At 43.2% G+C, this 25,380-nt stretch overlaps 1 protein-coding gene across 2 annotated transcripts in view; it reads right to left on the reverse strand.

Annotated features, from left to right (window-relative positions):
* Window positions 1-1,009: 1,009 nt before the first annotated feature.
* The window catches only part of Plek (pleckstrin), a 41,869-nt gene continuing 17,498 nt past the window's right edge, over window positions 1,010-25,380 (reverse strand). The window contains exons 5-10 of one of the 2 annotated variants that reach the window (XM_038334322.1): window positions 24,608-24,792; window positions 22,880-22,984; window positions 19,445-19,528; window positions 12,315-12,384; window positions 10,848-10,980; window positions 1,010-1,414 (exon numbers count right to left, since the gene is read on the reverse strand). In XM_038334322.1, the coding sequence (XP_038190250.1) occupies window positions 1,411-1,414; window positions 10,848-10,980; window positions 12,315-12,384; window positions 19,445-19,528; window positions 22,880-22,984; window positions 24,608-24,792 (581 nt within the window). In that variant the 3' untranslated portion in view covers window positions 1,010-1,410. Of the gene's footprint in view, window positions 1,415-10,843; window positions 10,981-12,314; window positions 12,385-19,444; window positions 19,529-22,879; window positions 22,985-24,607; window positions 24,793-25,380 lie in introns of those variants that run through there. The other variant, XM_038334328.1, reaches the window with a different exon arrangement.

Consider the following 25,380-nt stretch of genomic DNA (forward strand, 5'->3'; position numbering starts at 1 on the left):
AGGATGATCTTAACACGTATTAAGATTGGGTAACTAGTGAGCTCAAGGAGATCATGTAATCGAAGGAGGTGCTAACAGAAAGCTAAACCTGTTTTATAGGTCTAGTTCCTTATCTTCCTTTCTCACCTAGAATAACTCTCTAACTAAATGTTATAGTATGCGGACACTTTGACTATAATTCGAGCACTCTGAAAAAGAAAGAGAAATCTGTAGCTAGAATCAGAGTCTGTTCTTGTGAGGACAGAACATTCAGAATGAAATGCGCCCAGCTTACCAAATGATTTGTTGATCCCCTTAAAGAATGCCACACAGTGCTCAGCACTGGGCTTCACGGCTCACATGCTGGACCCACAGAGGTGGCGGTAGCTCCATCAGCATTAGAAAGCAGAAGCCAGGGCTGTTGTCCCTGTATGTGGGCTATATATCCACCGCTGTGACCACCTCATTTGTGTTCCCTTTGTGCTATTGCTGTGGGAATTTCAGACAAAGGCCGACTCACACAGCAGGCCAAATGATTCGGGGGTGGAAGCTTCTGGGGAAATTAGGATATGACACACACTTATCTTCACACTCTACACCCATTCCCTGATGGCCATCCATATGCTTCTTCCCTAGAACCCCTTGGCTCTGATCCTTCAGTCTGAACAATTAGAGACCGTTCACTACTATTCATGAGTTCATAACTATGTTATCACCTTGGCTCGCTGCTCCACCCAAGACAGAGGACCCCATACACTGCTCAAAGCACTGCCAGGGGACGGTGCCCTTTGTTATTCTTTCTAGGACAACTCTTGTTAGATTTTAATCCAAGTCTCCTCCCCCAGTCTCTACTTCCTTGCACTTTTGTCTATTTTAGTCATGGCCTTTCCCTTTCTCAATAAGCTTCCTTCATACCTTATCCTACCTCGGAATCACCCCCTCTAAGAGTCCAGCTGGCATTCTTGTCCATCTAGAGACGTGACATTGAGCGGAAGGGAGGAAGAGCACACGTAGGCTGAGACTTTCCATGGAATGTTGTGGTAATTATTTTATTCAGGGGGCAGTGATAAGAAAAGGGGGGAACTCAGCTTGAATGACGATGAACAGCTCAGAATGAAAGAGCTAGCTCTCCCCAAGCTTGAGAATTTTTGGAAAATCTGTGATATCTCCAGACTTCTCGTGGAACATTGTATAGGCACAATATCATTTTATTTCAGCACTGGGGGTGGGAAGAACAGCTCTCCAAGGCTTGCTAAGGAGAATATTAAATAAACGGGAGGTTAAATTTATACACTCAGGAAGCACGTGAGGAGAGTGAAGGCAAAACACAGTGCCAACTGAGAATTCGGAATCCGGCCTTGAATTCCATCTCTGTCGTCCCGGTTGCAGGATCTTGGCCAGTCAGATTCACCTTGATGATCTGTGGTGTCCTCATCTGCCCAACCATAATAAAAAGGGTTAGTGTGAGTATGAAATAAAACAACACTTACAACAACATATCTTATATGGTTCCTGGTCCAGGCTACATAACCTGTAAATGGCTGTCCACAAATCTCAGGAAAACACGACGTTCCTCAAGTGATAATAATTGTGGGTATTTTCCCCAAGAAGACTTGCCAGCAATTCTGTGCCCGTACAAACTATCCCATCTTTACCCTTGCAAACAAACCATCCAACCCACAAATGGTTCTTTTTTTAGTTTTTTTGAGACAGGGTTTATCTACAGCTTTGGAGTTGTCCTGGAACTAGCTCTTGTAGTCCAGACTGACCTCCAATTTACTGAGATCCACTGGCCTCTGCCTCCCAAATGATGGGATTAAAGGTGTGCGCCACCACTGCCACTACTGCCCGGCTGACAAATGGTTCTTAAGAAGGCAGGCAGATTGGAAGCTGAGCACTGTGGCTCAGGCCTTTAATCCCAGCACGTGGGAGGCAGAGGCAGGCGGATCGCTGTGAGACTGAAGCCAGCATGGTGTACAGAGCGAGTTCCAGGTCAGGCTCCAAAGCTCCACAGAGAAACCCTGTCTCAAAAAAAAGTAAATAGTAATAATAATAAAAGAAGCAGAAAAGAAGGTAGCCTGGGTCCTCATCATTCTCTCACACATAAACACACCGTTGTTATATTTTAAGTGCCACCTACAGATAAACTTTGAAAAGGGGCATCTTTACCAAACACATAGGTATGTAGTATTTTGACCCTACACGTGCCTGCCACCTGACACATTGATACTGAGCACTTAGGATCATCCTGTTCAGTGCTCATTTAAATCTACGCCTGTGCCACAACCAGAATGCAGAGGACCTCAAAGTTCTTTAGCTTCTATTCAAGTGCAATTGGAGGAAACATGCATTTACAGCCTTGACTTTTGGGCTTCTATTCACAACTGTATAATAGCAAGAAAAATCACATTGGCGCCATAAGCACAAGTAGCAAAGAGACACGCATAACAACGGGAAGCGCTACGCAAGTAAAACATATGAGACCCCCTTAAACTTTTAGATTTTACCCCAGAACCTATATTTAAGTACCTACATCCTATTCCCCTTTGCTAAGATCTCAGTTTCCATTCTCCAGATAGCAATTCAAGGTAAGGGATGTCTCTTGCTGCCTTCAAGCTTGGCATAGCCATGCAGTCAATCAACAAATACTCAGTTCTCCCTAGAAGAGACATCTTTCATTGGTACCAATCCTATATGCTACTGATCTATATTGAAGTGTGATGAGAAGCTGATGAACAATTCATTTAGAAACAACAGGGACTTAGACCAGACAAGGTAGCCCTGTGTCTGTAAGGAGATTATTTGGACTATATGTTGGCAGCAGTCTTACTAGGATGCACTAAGCAATCCACACGTCTCCATCTTCCTTCCTCAGCAAATGGTTCCACTTTTCATCCAATACTTCGGGTAACATGCAAGAATCACCCTCCATTTGTCTTTCTTCTCCCTCTTTCCTCCCACGATTCAGTGTGTCCTGTTAATGAGACCGCCACCAGTATGTATTCCAAATGGCACCCCTTCTTACAATTGCAGGACTACCTTGTCTGGCCTAAGTCGCAGTTGTTCCTTGAATGAATTACTCATCAGTTTCTCATCGTATTTCTAGCTTCACCTTTTACCCTCTGCAGTCTATTCACCCTGCAGTGGCCAAAGAGACTTTGAAAGGTCAGCCAGATAAAGAAGGCACACTGCCAACCATCTAGGTCAGTCACCAAGACAAGAAGCAAATGAACCAACCAGGCCCTGAGTCTTCTGCTCATACACTGCCTCGGGTGTAACCCACAAATAAAACAGGCAAAAAAAAATTTTTTTTAAAAAAATCTCTTGTATGTTAATACACTGACAATAAAAGAAAGATCCACAGTGGCATGCCACTTAGTCATGTCATAGCATGGCATGATGTGCCATGACATAACATGTCATTTCTGACACTCAACTGGGCCCTTACAGGATGGTAAGATGGCATTCTGTTTCTAATAATGTTGTCTAAGTTATTGGACTTGAAGATGCAGAATCTAAAAGCGAAAACTAGGGTTCGATGAGATGTCAAAGAGCAAGATCATGAGTTCCCTGACTTCTTACAGAGTGAATGAAGTAGCATAGTTAGGGTGCCAGTGAGGTAACCGTGACTGCAGACTACCTCATCATCTCTTTCCTGCTCACTATGTCTCCAGTGTGGGTTGACGGCACGCCACACACCATGATCCCCGCTTTAGGAAATTCCCAGACTAAGAGTACAAGGACTATGAGAAGCAGCATCAATTTGTTTACTGTTCTTAATCCTCAGCTTTGTGCCCATGATGCAAAGTAGATGTCTTTATCTCACTGTTACAGGTTCATATGCAGGGGTGGGGAGGGCTTGGCCTGTTTGGTGTCTCTAATCACTCCCTGCTACGGTGAAAAGAGAAAAATTCAGAATCATTTTAAAAGCTTCTGCTTCCCAGTTGATGTGCGATTAGAAGTGAGTTGCCCGGAGAACTGTGTTCACCCACACCCAAGCGAAAGCAGAGGGGGATTCCTGAGTCCTTGGGCTCACATCCCACCCACCTCACTGACATCTTTCCAGTCTTTCTTGAGCTTGGTCAGCTTCATGAGTCTGCACACATCTGGCCATCTATTTCCTGAGTTGCCACTCAGAGGGAGCTTCTCCAGTTAAAAGATATTGAGCCAAAGCGAACTGATCAGAATTCCCAAATAGGAGACCTCTTTTCTGCATTCTAATTTCAAAGTAAAGAAGCCGTTTACAAGGCATTGAAACCTGAGGAGTTTCGGGTACGGGTTGTCTTAAAAAGCAATTTTTGGTGATGCTAGGGATTGAGCCCAGGGTCTTATACTTAACACACAAGTGCTTTATGACCGACTCATACACATGGGCCCAGAAATCCACTTCCTTCCACCCTCATCTGTGCCCTTTCTATAGTAAGACAAAGTTCTTAGTTGGTAAGGACAGCCTCAAATGTCCTCATACGGCACTTATGCAGTCAGGACCTTAGGCTGACACCTTTTGGAAGGCTGTTAAGTCAAATGCAATGGGAGAGGGGATCTGATAAATATTCAAAAGGCAAGAACTCTCCGCCTGAACATCACACTTCCAAACGTCCTGGTCTGTGCTCATCTGACCCTCAGATCTTTGCTACCTCACCAAAGGTGAGCAAGGGTTCTTTATATCCTGCTGGCTTCCCCCAAGCCACTCTCTCAAGAATGCCAAGTTGGCAAGAAGATTCAGGGGTGACTACTCACACTGAACCCAAATACAAAGTCTCCTGACACATGGCAAATGACACAAGGCACAATTTAGCAAGGGCCGACATTCCTGTGTCCCTGCAACACTAACGGCCATCTAGACACGGGTATTCATTCCTCTCAAACATGTGCTCCTTCCTCTGTGCTTCCTTCTGCCCACTTCTTTCTATCCTCTTCCTCGTGCTCAAATACCCACTGACCTCTCTTCTATCACTACAGATTAGTGTGCACCTTCTAGAATTTCATGACTTTGCAGCTATACAATATATACCTTTCTTCTACAAGCCTATTCGTTTTGTCATTTACCCTTGCTATGCATACCAAAAGTTCACTTCTTTTTTATTGCTGTGTAGTGTCTTATTGTATGGCTATATACACTTTGCTTTTCTATTAACTTGTATTTGGGGATATATGGGGCATTTTTTTTTGTTTTGACAACTACAAATAATGAACACTCATAAAAGTTTTGTATGGACGTAAGCTTTTATTTCTCTTGGATGTAGATCAAGGAGTGGAGAAGCTAGTGTACGTTTAATGGTTTAATTTTCCCCTCAAGCTGTTCTTCACAGTGACTGTACTATTGAACTTTCTCCGTGCTATGTAAAGGTTCCGGTTTTCCATATACTTGTCAAAACTTGTCAAAAACGCTAGTCTTTGTTAGTAAATGCAACCCACCAAGTCTCTAGTCCTGTCTTACTGTGACCTCAGTTAGCATTTTCCCAATGGGTAATGATACCAGGCATTTTTTTTTCATGTATTTGTTCGCCAGTCACAGAGCTTTGGGCAAGTTCCCCTATCCTTATGTTAATTTTTCCTTATTACGAATAAAACTCGGATTTTATTCACGTACCAGTTTTTTCCCTCTATATGTGTGAACACTTTGACGTTTAAAACATTTTTAAGTAACACATAAGTACAAATGTATGTGTGTATAAATACATTCTAATTTGTCCAGAAAAAAAGAATGTTTTGCAAGAACATGTCAGAAAGTAGACTCCCCAGAAACCTCAAATCCAGCGCCCATGCTATGGAACCTCTTCTTTAGCTATATCTGACCATAGAGGTTTCCCTTTAGGCAACGGAAGCCCAGAACCCAGAGTCAGGGCTGGTTATGTGCTAACAGGAAATGCTGCTGTAACTGGTAAGACAGGAGCCATGGCACAGTGTATAGGGTTCCTGTGGAAACACAAGAGAGGTACCCAAAGCTGGCAAGAGCCAAGTATATCCACTACAGGACAGGGAGCTTAAGTACATGGTTTCAGAAGTCAGACAAACTGGGCTTTGAATCGCCTCTGACTAAAGGCCCAGGATCTTGAGCAAGCTTTGTACAGAAATGCTCAACGAAAGAATTCTAGGCAACTCTGACATAGATTATAAAAGCTGAAAACCATTGCCCACTATCTTAGATTGCCATGGAAGCCTTCTTTGGAAGAAGGGTGAAAGGAAGGGTTTGTAATGTGTCCACACAGGCCTGCTTGTTTTCACATGCTGCTTCATTTGGTCCTAATAGCAACACCAATTCATTTTAGCAACCAAAAGGCTGCCACAATTTGAATTGGACGTTCCCCAAAGGCCCATGTGGCTAAGTCTTGGGTTCCGTGTTAGGAGGCAGGAGACTCTGTAAGAGCTCTAATAGGTCTTCCCGTCCTTGGAAACACGCTCTTGGAGAGAAATCCTCCTCTGCTTTTCTCCTCAGTTCCCGGTGGCACCCACAACCAGAACCTGCTCCAGGATAGCGTGAGATAGTCACCAAGAGCCCCAAACTGGAGGCCAGCCAACTATGGGTGAAAACTGTGTGCCAAAAGAAACCTTTCTGTCTCTAAGTTGATTTATCTGAGGCATTTGTTACAGTGTCGAAAGGCTGACTAGCACAGAAGCTGATTCGGAGAGGCTGTGAATTCAGTAAGTCAAAGGCTTGCTTCCCAGTCCTGACCCCAGGTGCCTGGCCCACAGACTAAGCCTCCCCACAAACACGCCTGTGTACATCCCCTCAGGGCGGCTCCTCCCACCTGCTCTGTCTCCCCCAGTGACTTCTAAATTTTGTTTCCCTTGTTTGAAACTGAGCCAAACACAGTGAGGGTGTAATTTCACACGGCTTATTTTTAAGCAACTTTTAACCATTTTGAACTTCCTCGTTACTTTCTTTTTCCACTGCCCTTTCCTCTGCTTCCCCTAACACATCCGGCCTGGTTTTTAAACCCTGTGTTTAGGGAACACAAAATAAGATCTGAAACAATTACTTTTCCATTTTCTTTTTTTGCCCGAAGGGTCAGGGACAGATACATTTTCATCATTCTTCAAAGAGTGCAGAGGCAGGGCCCGCCCAAAAGTTTCAGCCACTGAGTGTGTGTGTGTGTGTGTGTGTGTGTGTGTGTGTGTGAAACTAAACATTGATCCTTGAATCAGAAGTGCGTTCTATGCTGTAAGATTTAAATATTTGGTCTTCCAAAGCGTGTTTTTGTTTTTGTTTTTTTTTTTTGTTTTTTTTTGTTTTTTTTTGGTTTTTCGAGACAGGGTTTCTCTGTGGCTTTGGAGCCTGTCCTGGAACTAGCTCTTGTAGACCAGGCTGGTCTCGAACTCACAGAGATCCGCCTGCCTCTGCCTCCCGAGTGCTGGGATTAAAGGCGTGCGCCACCACCGCCCGGCGTGTTTTTGTTTTTTAAGCTGATGTTTTATTCGTCTTACTCCCTGTCAGTTATATGACATGTCCCGCCTCTCATTATCTATTTCTCCTTTTCTTCTCTTTCCTTCTTTCGGTGATTTTTGGACATGGTCTCACCATGTTGCCTAAACTAACCCTAAACTCCCAATCCTCCTGCCGTGACCTCACAAGCTCTGGGTCTACACATAATATGTCACCATACCTGGCTAATATATTATTTCTTAATACCTCTATGGTTGGTAATCAAACAACTTCTTTTCCTCCAAGTTTAAGTCAGAAAACTGAGTGAAAAACTGGTCAGTCTTTCTTGCCAGCACCCGTTGTCCTGCAAGAAGAGTCATCTGCTCCCACACCCTCTACACGCATCGGGTGAGGGCAGTGACCCTGATGACAGAGTTCAAATCATGCCTATCATCTTATTGTAGTATCCACCAGGGTCTGAGCTTTATTTGCAAGGCAAAAGTTGTTAAAATATGAACATCATATTTACCTATTACCTGATTAACTGTCTCGCCAAGAGACAACTTCTCCTCAAGAAAAGGTGATTGCTTACATTAGGAAGCCTTTACTGTGCAACTAAGTCCAAGGGAAAACAGCAAGTTGGACTTGCAGCATGCTTAGCAGCCCTAAGGAAGAACACCTTTGTGTGGACCCAATGGGTCCCTTCATTTGTCTGAGGATTCTAAAAGAGATGGTATGTGTTAAAAAACAAGATGTGCATTCTGCCTTAAACTTCATCAGTGTGGCTATGCTTTTATTATACCCTACAGACAACTGACTTTTAAAAAAGATATATTTATTTTTGCTTTATATGTATGAGAGCTTGCCTCTATGCATGTATATATCCCGCATGTCTGCAGTTCCTTTGGAGACCAGAAAAAGGTGCTGGATTCCCTGGAACTGTAATTACAGACAGTTGGGAGCCAGTGTGTGGGCCTGGGAACTGAACCCCAGTCCTTCGCTAGAATAGCAACTGCTCTTAACTGCTGAGCCATGTCTCCAGTTCCTGACTTCTGTCTTGTTTTAAATGACAAGTATATGCAAATGATTTGAGAAACAAAATAAACCACTACTCGGAAGATGAAAGTGAATTACAGAAAGGGAGAGCGGTTCAAGAGAGGCAATCATCCCCAATGACACTGAGCTAACTCATATATTTCAATATTTCAAATAATATTTGAAATAAATCAATATTTCAGAACAGAAGGCTGACTCTACATTGACAATTATTTGAAGACAAGCTGTAAATAAACTGCTCTGTGTATTTTACAAAGATGATGTGCTGAGGACTCAAAGAAAAGGATAGTCCTCTGCCTCTTGGCCAATGGTAAGATAGCCTGGAACTAGGCAGAGCCGCATGACCAATGCAGGGGAATTGACAGCATGCAGGGAATAGGCAGAGCCGCATGACCAATGCAGGGGAATTGACAGCATGCAGGGAATAGGGAGAACCTCATGGCAAGTGCAGGGGAATTGACAGCATGCAGGGAATAGGGAGAACCTCATGGCCAGTGCAGGGGAATTGACAGCATGTAGGGAATAGGCAGAGCCGCATGGCCAGTGCAGGGGAATTGACAGCATGCAGAAAGGATCAGCAAGAACGTTCTCTCTTTTCTGCACTGAGCCCATAGAACTAAACCTGGAATTAGAAAAATATTCCCAGGACTGGCAAGATGACTCAGTGTTGGAGAACACTGGTTCTTCTTCCAGAGGACCTGGGATTAATTCCCAGCACCCACATGGAGGCTCAGCCATCCACAACTCCAACAAGGGGATCTAACATGCTCTTATGGCCTCAACAGAAGCCAGGCTTGGCACATGGTACACATCCATACATGTAGGCAAAATACCCATGTACATTAATAATGTGATAATGATGATGATGATGATAATAATAATAATATTTTAAAAGAAAAGTACTCCTTTGCATGGATACTTTGTTTTAGACTTTGGAGCAGGAATAATAATTAGTGATTAGTCAGAATGAAAAATTACAAACGAGTTTCCATTTTAATAGGGCCAGGAAGCTCTCAGAGCCCAAACGGAAGCTGCTTTCACTTAAGACTACAGAACTACGTAGTACTGAAACTGGGAGATTTGAAGGAGCTCCATGGCTTTGACGGCCTCCACCACAAACTCTGCAGATTCCAGGCCTTCCGTGCTGACATTGTGTAGGTCTAAAATCTATTCAGCTTGCCTTGCATCCGTCCTGCCCATTCTGCAGATGGGAGAGACACACCCGCCAGACAGCTGCCCAGGCCTCTCACACATTCAAGGACCCTGCATGAACCACTGTTCTGTAAACCTCAAGAGAAACTCCAGGGCTTAGGGGTCGCCTTCTACTTCTAAGTTGATGTGGGATTCCCCTCTGTATGCTATGAATTTATTTTATTATCATTGGTTAACAAAGAAGCTATTTCGACCAGTGGCTTAGCAGAGCAAAGCCAGGCAGGAAATCTGAATAGAAATATATATAGAGAGAGTACGCAAAGTCAAAGAGATGCCATGTAGCCAGGAACCTTACCAGTAAACCACAAACCTCATGGTAAAACATAAAATAATAGAAATGGGTTAATTTAAGATATAAGAGCTAGCTAGCAATACACTGAGTGATTGGCCAAGCAGTATTGTAATTAATATAGTTTCTCTATAATTATTCAGGTCTGGGCAGCCGGAAAACGAACAAGTGGTCTCTGCCTACACTAAGTGATGCATAACAGTCGAGAAAAGAACACGGGGACCTTCAAGCCTTGACCTAGGCAGTTGCAGCACTTGGAAGACCCTCAGCTGCCCCCCGGCATCCTTGGGGTCATTTCTCAGACCGCCACAGAAGACAGAAAGCTGCTCTTGTGGCATGTCTGGGTGAGCAGACAAGAGAGCAAACTCACTCCCTCATTATGTCACCTAATCTCAGTCAAGAACAATGGCTAAATGACCAGGGAACAAAGGCTCATTCTTAGTGTTCTCAGTACACTTTGACAACAGTGTCAAAGACAGGTGATGACTAAGATCTGGCATGAGAGAGCTAAGAGCCACAACTTAGTCCAAAAAGGACACAGGACAGGTGAAGATAGTCTCACTTCCATGGGTATTATAATCATACTGCATTATGCATTTATTTGCTATTTGGCTTTTTTAAAAAAAAAAACTAGAAAGCACCTCAGAGATAACCTAATCCATGCCTTCATTTTCCACAAGAGGCCCCAAGGCCTGGAAAGCCTGTATAGTCTACTCACACAACTCTTTATATGCCTTGTGGGACAGGCAGGGGCAGAGAGACTGGAGTGAGTGGAGTGTCGCGGGTGACATTAGGTGGCATGCGGCTAGTGACACGCAGGCAAACACTTCCCTCTCCAGCTCTTTCTGAATGAATTGTCACAGGCATGGGCAGGTCATGGACTGAGTTTATATCCACACGTGGGCTTCCCTCGGGAGGGGATGAGTACTTGAACACTGGTCTTACTTCCCAGTCCGTGAGACCGTTTGGATAGCCTTGATCCACTCAGTACGCTCCTTGGGAGTAGCTGCCTGCAAGTAATAATGAACTTCATCCGCTGTGATGATCTCAAAAAGGTTCTCCTCGTCACTCTTCTTGCCTGGGGGGAGAGAAAGTAAAATAACATGTGGGTACCAGAAACTCAGCAGTCCACCAGTCCACACCTTCCCAGAGTTGTGGAATGTCTGGTTCTCCGTGTCCTAAGGAAAATCTGCACTCGTATTCACTGCCTCGTGCTATACTCAAGGAGAAACATTTTCTTTCATAATGTGTAAGTAAGCAAAATGTCTTGCCTTTTACACCAATAGCATCTATAGTAACTTCTAATGATGTTGAAGGAGGGCCTTTGTTTGGCTCCAAGCCAAGAGCCAATCTCAATATACACTATATTAAAATGCACATATAGTTATATCTACAACCACACATATATAATGAACCCAAGCCATATCAAACATTAGTCTTGTACATACAGTCTAAACTAAGAGATAAGTCTGAGCTCTTAATGAAAGAAGAAAAGGCAAATAAACCCAAAATGTCAAGATGAAGCCAGAGTGATCACGTGATTTGCTCCCTTTCAAATGGCCTGTCTTCTCTTGATTCAAGATAAACTCTCAAGAGATGAGTCTCAAGACAGACAAGCACACATCAAACAAGTTATTATAGAGTGATGCCTGTTGAAATCTGGCAATTTTCTCTATAATTTTGTGTTCAAAATACGATTTTTATAACAATACAGAAAAAAAGTAGTCTGACAGGTGACAGGGGAAGAAAGAAAGAAAACAGGGCTTGGGTTGTGAAAACCACATCTCCAGTGACCCCATCCATCCTCAGCATCTGGCAAGGCAGTGACAGCTAAGCCGTTAATCCATGAGTCAATCCTAGGCATGTGAGTGCGAGGGAACAGAAGTCATCTGGTGCAGCCCCTTATTTTCAGAGCAGGGACCGAGAGGCAGCAGGGTGGCGTGCTCACAGGGGGCTGCATAGTAGACGGAGGTGCACAGACCCAGCCAGCTGTACTGGAGTAGATTTCCCTCTAAGCGCTTTGCCTCACGGTGTAGGTACTCCGTTTACTCTGTTTGTTGCAGAACACTTCCTTAGATGGACAAATGCATGATCTCCTTTAAGGAAACCTGAAGCATCAGGAGTTGTCGTCAAGCTCTTCGTGGCAGCCAGGTTGGAGGTGATGAATTTTTCTAGCATTGTTCAGTGACACACTCAAGACATCCACAAAGCCACCCCCATTGCCCAAGTTCTAAAAGGCAGGCCAGCTCTTCGTGGGGGGGGGTGAAATAGACATTTACTCCCTCCAAAGTTTTCAGACAGTAAATTGATGTGGGTTTGTGCCTCATGACTGACTAATTAGCTCAATACACACGGGGATGGGGGGGGGGGAGTACAGTAGACATGTTTCCCTCCCACAGAATGCCTTCTTACCATCAGGACTGCTCTCCACTGATGTCACCACACAACCCCTCAAGTGAACCGCTCCCAGGGGATCTTCACCCTGGAAGAGAGAGGGGCTGCTGAGTCTCCAATGTACACAGTGTGGACCTGCCTTGCCCTGTTGCTGCAGACAGCACACAGGCTTAGTCAGGCACATGTCAGGTGAGAGCACGGGGTGGGGTGGGGTGACAGAAAATCCTTTTCAAAATGCCTACCACCCCTACAAGCTGCATGAGAAGATGTAAGCCAGTCTAGAGCTGAGATCTGGAGGAAAGAAGTGAAGAGTTGGAGATGCTCAGGTCGCTACATCTCACTGAAGAACTGCCTGTTCTCGCCCTTGGCATAGCATGCCAGTGCTCACAGGAGTTGGTCACGGGACACCATGTGTATGCAGAGCAAAGCCCCAATCCCAACAGTTGACACGAGCTTCTTTTTTCTTTCGAGTCCGATCTTTTTGTTGAGGAAAAAGCCTCTTCGTCAGTCAACAACCAGAATTACTGGACCTAGAGGGACTGTCCAGGTGTCCTGGATGATGAATTATCTACTCATGTGTGTTTAACCATGTGCATGGTCTTGAAGAAAATGAGTTGCTACAATAATTTCAAACTGGAGACTAGCCTTGGGGGAATAGGGTGGACTAAAAGCTGCTTTCTGGCAACCTAGTAAAGGTGAAAATTAGAATAAGAAGAAATGAACATTACTCTGACAGCAAAGGAGAGGCAGAACTTTGAAAATTCACAATGGTAGTGACAGAGCAGGTAAAAGGTGCAGAGAAACATACAGGAGACACAAGTGAATGACGTGAGCACCAAGCTTCACTCGGGGGCTAGAGAGATGGCTCGGTAGCTAAGAGAGCTTTCTGCGCTTGTATGAGGACCAAATTTGATTTCAGCACGAATGTAACACCTGGATATGTCCCTTATACCCCTATAACCCAAACCTGTGGGGACAGGAGGATCTCTAGGGTCTATTAGCTTCCAGCCTAAGCAGAAAATGACAACAAACTAAACTCTAGTTTCAGAGAGAGAATTCACTGCAAAGAAATAAAGGAAAGAGTGATAGAGGAGCATCTGACATTGGCACTCTGGTCTCTACAGTCACACACACCTGTACACATTCATGTCTATAGAGCACACACACACAAACACACACACACACACACACACACACACACGGAGAAGTCTTGTCCAAAAGCACTTTGTCTTCTCCAATGCAAGCAGTAATGCCCTCAACGGACTGCTCAATAAGAACATCCTCTAACAGAACCAGCACATAAGCCAAGAACGGCAGAGATCATAGCACAGAAACACAAAAACCAAAGCAGTATGACTCCTCCAAAAGACTATCACAACCCCTCATGGACTGAATTCCAAGATGCTGAAGTAGGTACAAGGTTGGATGAAGACTTACTAGCCAAACGTTTAATGACCTCAGATGGTTCACAAACAAGCAGATGAATCCAATCTAAGACCTGTGGAGGAAGGTCAGCAACATAGAGGAAACAGCCAGAAGAGCAGAAAAGCGGCAATGTAGATTGAAAAGTGACAAGGAAGAAAATTCAACACGATGGGATGTTGAGAAACAGCAACCAAAAACAGAGTCAACTAAATAAAAAAAGAGCACAAAGTACCACCAATGGGTTTGACCAAGCAAAATAATAATATCAAGGCTGGAGGAGATTTGGGACTGTGACATCCAACATCAGTTAGTATAAACAAACAAATAGACACACAAACAGAACACAGTGCCCAAGAACTCTAGAATACAGTCCTAAGACCGAACCTAAGAATCCACGGCATAGAGAGAGGTGTGATGGAAACCGAAGGTAGATAATCTATTTGACGAAATCATAGCAGAAAGTAGCGCAAACCTAGAGAAAGGAAATAGCAGACAAACACAATGGGCGTTTATGATCGAAAATTGACATGCCCAGAGAAGAACCTTCCCACAACATATTATAGTCACGATGGTGATAAAGCAGAGCCAAAAAAACAATATGAAAAGCTGGAAAGTATGTGTAAGTATATCTGCGGTGGGATGTGGAGTCTCGTGGGAATGCTGGGAAGCAATGCAGCTGTGTTAGATCACAGTTCTCCTTTGAATTATTTGAGAAAACTCCATGCTGGTTTCCGTGATGGCTGGACTAGTTTGCACTCCCATCATCCTTGAGTTTTAAAAGTTTCTCTTTCCTCAATAGCCACTCGGAGTGGAGTGAGGTGATGTCTCAAAGTAGCTTTGTGATGACAAGGGTTGTCGGACACTTTGTAAAAATACTTATTGGGCCAGGCGGTGGTGGCGCACGCCTTTAATCCCAGCACTCAGGAGGCAGAGGCAGGCGGATCTCTGTGAGTTCGGACCAGCCTGGTCTACAAGAGCTAGCTCCAGGACAGGCTCTAAAGCTGCAGAGAAACCCTGTCTCGAAAAACCAAAAAAAAAAAAATACTTATTGGCCATTTGTAATTATTCTTTTGAAAACTATCTGTTCATTTCTTTAACTTGTTTGTTGATTGGCAGGGTTCTTTTTCCATGTTTAATTTTTTTCAGTTTTTTGAAGATTCTGGATATTATCCCCCATCTGAAGTATAGCTAGTAAATACTTTCTTCCATTCTGCTGGCCGTCTGTTTGCTTTGCTTATGGTTGCTTTTGCTGTGTAGAGGTTTTGTATTTTAATTTAGTCCCATCTGTTGATTCTTGGATCTAGTCCCTGTGCAGCAGGAGATCTGCTCAGAAGTCATGCCTAAACCTGTGTCTTGATGTACATCCCTTCTGTTTTCCATGGTTGGCTTCAGCGTCTCAGGTTTTAAATACAGTTAATTTTCTCACACAGGGCAAAAAATGCTTGAATTCCATTCCGCACACCAATAGCCAGTTTGTCAGCACCATTTGTTGAATAAGCTGTCTTTTTTATTCTACTATGTGTTTCTTGTTCCTTTGTCAAAATTCAGGTGACTGTAGCTTTGTTGGCTTATTTCTGAGTCCTCTCTTCCATTCCATTGGCCTAACTGTCTGTTTTTACTGTTTTTATGCCAGTATCCGGCTGTCTTTCTCATTACAGCCATGTTGTATAATTTGAGATGGAGTGTCATGATACCTCCAAGTATGTTCTTTCTCCCTAGGACTAATTTGGCTATGTGGGGTCTTTTGTGATGTCATATGAATTCTTGGATGACTTTTGTTAGTTCTATGAAGAATGGCATCAGTGTTTTGATGGGAGCTTCATGGAGTCCACAGTATACTTTTGATAGTATAGCCCTTTTTATACATTAATCTCACCAGTATACCTGTGGGAGGCTATACATAAGGATAAAACCTAAAAATTTAGAAAATGATTTGCGAGAGGTTAAAATAGGTAATGAGGATGTGGGATTTCAAAAGGGCACATGAAACATGAAAGAAGAGATGGGAGGAAGCTTACAGTGGGGATCAGAGGGGGTAGACGGCTGAGGGGCAAGGAGAATCTGCTAAGACACACTTTGATTCAATATTTGTTTGAAAATATTACAATGATATCTAATACCTTGTAAATTAAAAAGGTTTAAGAATAAAGCAATCTCTCTTAAGAAGGCAAGCACATAGAACAACATCAGCTCTCTATCACTATTCTTAGAGCCATGAGAGCATGGAACGATATGTTTCAAAGGCTGAAATGTGCTAACTGCAAACATGGATCGCTATATACAGCAATACTATCCTTTAAATCTAATGGAAAATAAGGACATTTAAGAAAATCATAAGCCAGTCCATGGTGCTCAATTCATCACTGAAAAAAAGATTCTTTTTATCATATTATATTTATTCTGTATGTGTATGTGTGTGTGTACATGTGCTCACCTGTGTACTATGGTGCATGCATGTAAGGTCAAGGAACAACTTGCAGAAATCAGTCATGTCCCAGGGACTAAACTCAGGTTGTCAGGCTCAGTAGCAAGTGGCTTTACTCACTGAACCATCCCAACCCTAGAAGAATTTCTTTTTTTTTTTTTTGGTTTTTCTTAAAGGAATAGTATAAACCAAAGAGAAAGAAAGACATTCTCACTTGAGGGCACAAGAAAGAATAAACTCCACGCAATGAAAAAGAAAGAAAATCCAGACAGGATCCGTCGTGTCAGTGCAGTCTGCCAGGAAGGCCCCGATACGACTATGGGTGAAAGAAAATGATAAATACTTGTGCAACCCATAAAAATGACCAACAAACCTGCAGGAATGAGTAAACAGCTCTCAAGAATGAATTTAATGGTAAATGGCTTCAACTGCCTTTAGAGGCCGATGGGCAGGCTCTCTTAGCAAGCAAGAGTCGTCTCTCTATCGTCTCTAAGAAATGCACATCTCTAGCAAAGTCAACAATGGTCTCAAACTCAAAGGCCCAACTCAACTAGGAAGGTTAAGGGCAGCCCAGAGTTACCTGCTGCAGTTAATATGGAATCTGACAAAGAATTCGAACCAATTTTCATTAGAAGAAATAACATACCAATAAAAAGAAAATTCACCAAGAACAGTAATTATAAATATCTGTTTCAAATAACAGGGCTCCCAATTTTGTAAAACAGATATTAATGGTTAAACAATAAGAGGCTAAGCACGGTGAGTGACTTCTGTGCTCCTCTCTCTTCTGTAGAGAAGCTGTACAAACTAAAGACCAATGAAAGAAACTCAGACTTAACTTAGCTCAAATGGTCTTAGCAATATATGCAGAGCGTTCCGTCCGCAGAAGGTACATCTTCTCAAAGCCTATCGAGTGCTTCTCAATATGTCTATCTGTGAACCTGAATAGACTTTGCAAGGCGGGCTGCCTCCTTACACCTCCCATTTACTCCAGTCTGTTCCCAACTGCCCTTTAAAGGCTTGTTAGCACCAAGGACAGAATACTGGGTGGAAAATTTGAACAAATCCTGACACACATTTGTATTTTCCAGGATTTTTCAAAGTACAAATCAGAGCTCTGTGGCTTTCCCTACAATGACCAAAAATAGAGGAAAAAAATGGATGCCTTTGGGGTCCACTGGAAAATCAGCATTTGTAAGTTGGGGAAAGCTTCTCTGTGGTGTAAGAGGACATTCTGTAATTAGTTTTCCAGCACCTTCGGAGGCCTTCATGTGAAGCCCAGCACCAGTGTCACTGTCCCCGCTGTCATCTTCTCCTTTGGTATGGCAGCCTGGAATCTAGAATTCCTGCTTGGGACCGAGAGCCATAGAAACATGGCGCTTGTGATATCCAAACTTTGAGCGGAATGTCCATCCTCTGCAGGTTAGACCAGACAGCCAATACGGTGAGGACTTTTCCCAGTCTTTGCCTTTGGTGGTAGGGGGAGGACTCGACACTGTCTTGATCGAAAGCTTTCTGCTGTCCTCCGGGGTACTTGGTGCTGGAAATCTGTCTCTGTGCCACCCTCCTCCTGTTCAATTAACACTTCCTCTTTTCTGTGTACCAACACACAGTTGATCCAGTCTTACCAGGCAGCAGGTGTAGCAGAGAGACCAAACACACCAGAAGGCAAAGGTCCCAACAAATTTCTTCACAAAATTAGGGGGAGCCCTAAAATTCACATGGAAATACAAAAAGACCAAAACTCCTAAACATTAGAGAGAGAAACATCAATGGCGCAGGCATCAATTTCTTTGGTTGCACTAAAGTCATAATAACCAAGGTGGGATTAACTCAAATAATGGCTCTGGGGATAGAACAGAGAACCAAGAAATGCACCTCAAAAATGTAGCCAAGGGGTCTGAAACAAAAAGTGTCAAAAATACACATTAGAAAAATGGCGGCATCATCAACAGTGTTGGGGAAGCTGGATACTCCTAAGAAAACTGAAACTAAATACACAGCTCTCACTCTACAGAAAGTCAGCTCAGAAGGGATACAAGAGCACAATTCAAATCCTGAAACTGTTTCAAGATGTCGCTGAGGAATACGATTCCTGAAAAGGATTGCAACAGCACAGAGAATAACAAGAACTGGCAAATGGAATCAGCAGATTGAAAACCTCCCCCACATCAGAGGAGCAAAATCGACAGAGTGAAGAGTCCATCTGCAGAGCGGAAGAAACTGCACCAGCTCTACACCAAACATGATATTAATGTCTGTAATAGATGAGGAACTCCTAAATAAAATACCAAAGCAAACAAATCACCAAGTTCAAAATTGGGCTAGTGAAATGAATTGATAGTTCTCAAGAGAAGAAATGCAAGCAGCCAAAAAGTATTTGGAAAAGTGTTCAGTGTCCTTGGCCATCATTGAAATGCAAATCGAAGTCATATTGAGATTCTGTTTCACCCCAGTCAGAATGGTTATCATTTAAAAAATAGTAAAGACTTGCAAAAATATGGAGGAAAATGAACACTTCCACACAGTTAGTGGGAATGTAAAGTTTGGTAGCCACTACTTAAATCAATGTGGAAGGGTCTCAAAAGACTAAAAGTAGGAAACACATTGTAATTCAACCGAGAACTTGGGTTAGATCGCAAGGTAGTTAAAGTGTGTTACATATACAGACATAAACAAAAAAAATATTGATATGTGTAGAAAAATGGATGGAACTATAGACCATTTTGTTAAAGCAAGACTAGCCAGACTCAGGAAGATAAACAGCCCTCATGGTCTCTCCTATGAAGAAATTAGAAAGCAGAATACGGACTACAAAGGAGGAAGAGGTACAAAAGGAAGGAGGGAGAGGAGTATGTAACATGAAAGCTGAAAGGCTATTCAAGGGAAGGAATGATCAAATAGGCTCAAAGAAGACAGGAGAAGGGAGGGCAGTGGGGGTAGAGGAATGGCAGCCAAGTGACGGCAGATACAGGTGTGAAAATCTCACAAGGAAACCCATTATTAGAATGCTGAGTGAAGCTGAAGTGGTGATATATATATATATATATATCAAATGGGACAAAAGTTATACTGAGTTCACCAAATACATAAAATGCACTGATATTTTCTTCTGCTGCTGAATCTTGGCTGGTCAAAGGGGCATGAGAACTCAGGCACTGGCATGGGAGGGGATAGAACAAAGTGACAGAGAGGAGGAAGCAAAGATGGAAGCCATCAAAACAGAGGGGGCGTGGCCCCAGCTCACACACACTGCAAAGCTTCTCCGTGAATGGACTTAGCAACCAGGGAGCCTCACCCCAGCAGGGTCGTAGTAATGCAGGTAGGCCGGGTCTTCTCTCAGGATGAACTTTCTCACCTTCCAGTTTTTCCTCCTGTGCCCCTGTATCAAGGAACAGAGAAAGGAAGGATGAGTTGCTAGAACCCCAGGTAAGAAGTCTGCTGATGTCCTGGCCCATGTCTTTCTCTGGGAGATGGAGCCAAGGCCAATTAATGAGACAGATGTTATTGAATCACCTGGGTACGTTAAATTATTTCTGCACTGTCTTCCAACTTTAGAATTATGTGAAATGGTACTACATATGTGACATGTTAGGCAGTGCTGGGCACATAACTTGGCTCAAGACATGGTCCTTTTATTTGAGGAGTTGATGATCCATATGGAAATAGACTATGACAACATCCAAGTAAAATGTTAGATATAAGTAATGGATTTCAAAAGAATTAAATGAGAGATATGTGACAGTAGGCATGAGTTATCAAACAAAGCACAATAAATATGTCTGCTTTGGGTTATGGTGATGGAACACAGGTTCTAATTCCTACACACACACACACACACACACACACACACACACACACACACACATATATATATATATATATATATATATATATATATATATATATATACACCATGTGTGTTCTTGGTGTCATAAGGCACTGGGTATCCTGGAACTGGAGTTAGGGATATCTGTTAGCCTCCATATGAGTGCTAGGAGCTGAACTCAGTTCTCTACAAGAGCAGAGAGTATTCTTAAGCAGTAAGCCATCTCTCCACTTCAGAAAGACTTCTGAGATCCATCCACATCTACAAATATGGGTATTTTCTTTGCCTTAATAACATTGCCCATGAGATATGAGCACTCAGGTTGCCTCACACAGTTTCTTCTTTGTTGGAAGACGCGAACGCCATGCTGTCTTGTGTGGCTATTGAGTGGCTACCACGTTATCCTGAGCTGATGGATCAGTCAACCTTAAGCAGCGGTCATATTCCCTGAAAGCCCTCTCCAACACCACAAAGGGGTTCATTGAAAAGTCTACTATAGGTGTCTGATCATCCTTCCTTAGGAATTATTTACTGAAGGATTTCAAGAGCATAAGCATGCCTGGGTTTTCTAACAACTATTATCTAAATTATCAGTCATCAATTGCATTTGATTTTGTTGATTGACAAGTACTTATTATTTATAACAGAACAAAAAAAAGAGTGCTGAGTTCTATGGCACAAACAAGGAAAGCATATGTAATACATTGTCTTTTCCCTCGCAAACTCTTTATGTGACCAAAGATTAAACAGAAAGGTATTTAGCTCATTGTTATAAAAGAAAACTTATACAGAAGGGATTAGACAGAATATAGTATTTCTTCTGAGACAGAAGTGTGAAACAGGCAGGGGAACACAGTTCTCCACATAGACACAGCTACTCCACACCTGTGCAGTATGCAACACAGGTATCCTTTCTCATGTTACACTTTCTCTACAGACTAACCCTGGTAAACTCCCAGCAGTAACAGAAGGAGAGTTAATATTTTGAAGACTGTGAAGTTTTTAGTTTGCCACCAAGTGATTCTGATATGAACAGGATCCCTCGGGAGCTAAAGGATGGGGGCAGGCATAAGAAAAATTCAGCAACCTATGACTCTTCTTGGCTTGGGCTACACACACACCTCCTTCCTTACAATCCTGGAATTCTCTCCTGCCAGGAGCTACACAAACACCAAACCTATCCGTTCAAACATGTCCTGAAATGCACGTGGGAACTACAGGCAGGGGACAAAAGCAACTTGAACAAATTTGGGCTTCATGTGCAATAAAGTGAACTTTTTAGGAAAAATACTGTCTTCTTATGTCTATAATTTTGAATTAATTTGATTAAGTTTAGATATATCATGGAAAAAAAGCCACATGCAATGAAGAAAAACTTATGTATCCCAAGACCCAAGACTATTAATCAAAAGAGAATCACCCAACTACACGCTCTAGAAACTAACACATCCTCATTTTAACTCCATGAAAAGAAGCTGTGAACAGTAACCAGTGACCCTGGTCTCTAGTCTGCCTAGCTTGCTGCTTCCTGGTAGCATTCCCTGTGCTGTTCCCTGCACTATCTCTTGAAATAAAGCTGTGGCCTTTCCATCTGTGTGCACTTTTTAAAGTCTTTGAATAAGACAAACACAACCAGTTAAATGGCATCGGTGGCCAAAGTGGCTATGACACTGTGAAATTTCTCACCCTTTCCAATGCCATCTCTGCTCCCTGGAGTAGAGTCAGACTCTGCTGCCACCTCCCTCCCTCCCTCCCTCCCCCCTTCCTCTTTCCCTCCCTTCCTTCTTCTCCCCCTCTCCCTTCTTTTTCTTTGTTCTGTATAAGAGTCTGCATTACAGAACGTCACATTCTTAAAAGAAACAACCAGTGTAGCAAGTGGTCTTAGACAATGAGTTTTCTAGATGAAAGAGAAGTCGGAAGTCTCTGTGAGTATAAATTAAATGAAGCAGTCACAAGCTACTATGGTATATACCTAAAGTTGTCCCATATTGGGAATTGAGGGTGGTGAGGAGGATTCTTTTGCCCCAATTTTGGGGGTTGGGAAGATAAGCCACCCCTCCAGTATGATTTCTTGCTAAGAGACCCTGTGTTCTCTTATCTCTTACCACCACAGCCCTGGGCACCTAGAACTGTGGAGAACTTCAGTTTACCGTAGCCCTGGCCTCAAAGGCTGATTGTGAATACCTGAAATTGCACATAATCCCCCACACACACATACACACACCTGTACTGTGCCCGTGCCCTCCAACAGCACCTGCCCTTAGCCCACTATGCCTACAGAGCTGGCCTCGTGCCATAGCTTTCCGTCTCACCAGGCTTTACCGCAGTCTGGAATGGTACTTCCTTGTTCTTAAAGAGTATCATATAGTGTGGCCCGTTCCTATTTTCTGATCACTTTGAAGTACTACATCATGAAATGTCTTTATCTTTTGGATGGCATTTCTGGGCCAACTTATGTCTTGGTATTAAAGAAAGAGCAATATTTTCTTAAAATACTTTTCATCACCATGACATTGGCAAAAGAAGCATTCACCATTTCTCGGGGAACTTTCTACCCTGACTGCCCCAGTCCTACCCAGCATTATGTTCATCAACTACTTCGCATTTGGTCTTTTATCCTCCGAGTTTCATTTTCTGGTTGGTTATTAGTCAGGTAAACTAAATTCTATCTAATAGTGCCAACTTCTTTTTCTTTTTCATTTGTTTCTTTTGTCTTTTTGAGATAAAGTCTCACCATTTAGTCTAGCCAGGCCTTGAGCTCACTGCAGTCCTTATGGTTAATTAAACTTTATGAGCGCTGGGATTATAGATATACACCACCATCGTCAGCTCACATTGGCAATTTAGGAAAAAAAAAATTAGAAGGCTTGACACGAAGGGAGGAAAACAGTGGTAGTCACTCACCTGCTTCAGTAAACATCCCTGCTTGATGATAACGCCTCTGAATTCTTCTCTCAGAATCACATCCTCATCGCTGGAATTCTCTTCACAGAAAAATCCACTGTCCGGCTGTTGGGAAACCACACAGCAGGTTCTTACCGGTCTCAACAATAATGCCATACCGATGTCTGCACCCCCTCCTGCCAGACTCTTTCCCTCCATGCTGTTGTGTGTGCCATGACACGAAGGTTACTTCAAGGTTACTCTGGGTTTGCTATCTAAGTATCCCCCATTTTCTTGCCCCTGGATCCTGGTCCTTTTGTGTCTCTAACCCAGGATGATCTGGTCAATAGCCTTTGATTTTCTAGCATTCTCCAGGCTATGTCCTAAGTCTATCTCAGTCTTCTTCTGCCAGACATAGTTCTCACTTCTCATGGGACTTCAAGCCACGTGTTTGAAATCACACTGTCAACACCTGCTGTAACGCTCTCCACTGTGACTCGTCACTCAGCCCCATCTCTGGCCCTGGGAGAACCAAGGGTGTGTGCATCACCTTGGCCCCTGCAGTTAGGCTACTTGGAGATTTTCTGAGCTAAAAGAGAGTGTCAAACCGCACAGAGGAGTAGCGGCTGTGGGGAGCTAATTTAGCACCCTTAATCTTTGTAGCCTTAATAAATGGCAATAGAAAGATAGACCGAGGGTCTGAAGCATGGAAAGTACTGATTGTGGACCTCCCACAAAAGTGAAATGAAACACTGGGATGTCCACTTCACTTGTGTAAGCGGGGTGGCTCTTCACATAGCTTTCCGAACTTCTACATTCTGATCCAAAATAGAAACAAAACTGTCAAAAATCCCCCTAGAAATCCACAGTTGCTGACATGACCATGTGACGGCAAGTTAGACTCTTGTTACATAAGATGAGGTTTAGCAATCTCGGTAGGCATGACATAGGAGGCATGCACGGTCATGGGGGAAGTGCATGCAGAAGCACGGTGCCTATTTGAGTGTATACACAGACAGACAGCTCATCACATCTGTGATTTCATGGGCGGCCCCGTGAGAAGGACATTGTACCAAGACCAGCACTGCTACCTTTCCACTGTTGTGCTCCCTTTGTCAAGGACAACATATGCTATGCAGAGGCCCACACACCTTCCTAAAGCAATGATTGCTTAAATCAGAATAAAGGGCACAAGATTTCAAAAGTGAGTTCAGAGAAAAACTACTCAAGCAAACAAACGCTTCCTTCCAACCGGTCACTTGGAGAAGGCAGCATTGAGGGAGCAGCTGCTAGGTCTAGAAAGTGCCAGTGTAATAGAAGCTTTACAGACCTGTGCTTCCGTAGCTTGTAGTATTTGTCTTTAAAATATTTATTTATTTGTGTGTGTGTGTGTGTGTGTGTGTGTGTGTGTGTTGGTGTGAGTTTGACTATGTGTGAGCATGTGCCTGCTTTCGAGTGGGTATGGAGGTCAAAGGACAACTTGCAGGAGTTAGAGCTGGTTCTCCCTTCTACCATGTAGGTTCTGGGGATTGAACTCGGGGCAAGCACCTGCATCCAGTGAGCCATCCCAGCAGCTTGTTATTAACTTTTTGACTCTGGTTGGCTTCTTCTGTAGCCTTCTCACCCATCAGTTCTGCTTAGGACCAAATATTCTGTTTGCATACGTGGTGCTAAGCTGATATTCATAGAAAATCTACCCTGATCCTATATCAGAAAAACCTGATATAGCAGGCAGTTTTTCATGCTTACAAAGTAGTAGAAAGCATCCGGGTTGTCCAGGAAGGGGTTTTCTGCTATTCCGTCCGCTGCATTTTTAGACAAATCCCCGGCAGGCTGCAGGTACCCTTCACTGAGAAGTGATGAGGAGATCATGAGGCCTTCCTGGCGATTCCGGACCAACTTGTTAGAAACTAGCCAGTCAATGACCTCGCTACCTGGATGAGGACATCAGAGGGGAAGTTAACTCTTTCTCAAGCCACAAGCCACTGACTGCCAAGCACACACTGGCTCCAGTGCTCACAGGTGTCCCTCTCGTCTCAACTTCCCTGCTACTCCGAGAAGGAAAGAGAAAATTAATGAGACAAATACTTGGAAACAAAAGGAATTGTATAAAAGTTAAAGTACATACACACACATGTACACACACACACATATACGCACAAACACACACATCCTACTTTTAAAAGAAACACATTTTTAAAAAATCATTTTTTACTAAGTTACACATTTATTGGGCTTGTACAAAACAGTAGATAGGCAGTGGGTAGGTTCCCTAGTGAAGATGCAAGCATGAACGTTAGAGAATTCTGCTGTAAGTCAGTACTGCGGTACAATGAATGACTGGATCCAAACAGAAAAGGATTTATAGAGAAAGTAACTGGGCCGAGAACTGAAATATGAGGTTTGCAAGCGTAGGAGATAGACCCAAGGGTCCGGCATAGGCAAGGATGCAGCAATGTGGACAAACTTGCAAGCACACTGCAGCCCCTGAGAGCAGAGATGGAGCTTGTGAGAAGAGGACA

This window comes from Arvicola amphibius, chromosome 1 (assembly GCF_903992535.2).
Source record: "Arvicola amphibius chromosome 1, mArvAmp1.2, whole genome shotgun sequence".
Lineage (NCBI taxonomy): Eukaryota > Metazoa > Chordata > Mammalia > Rodentia > Cricetidae > Arvicola > Arvicola amphibius.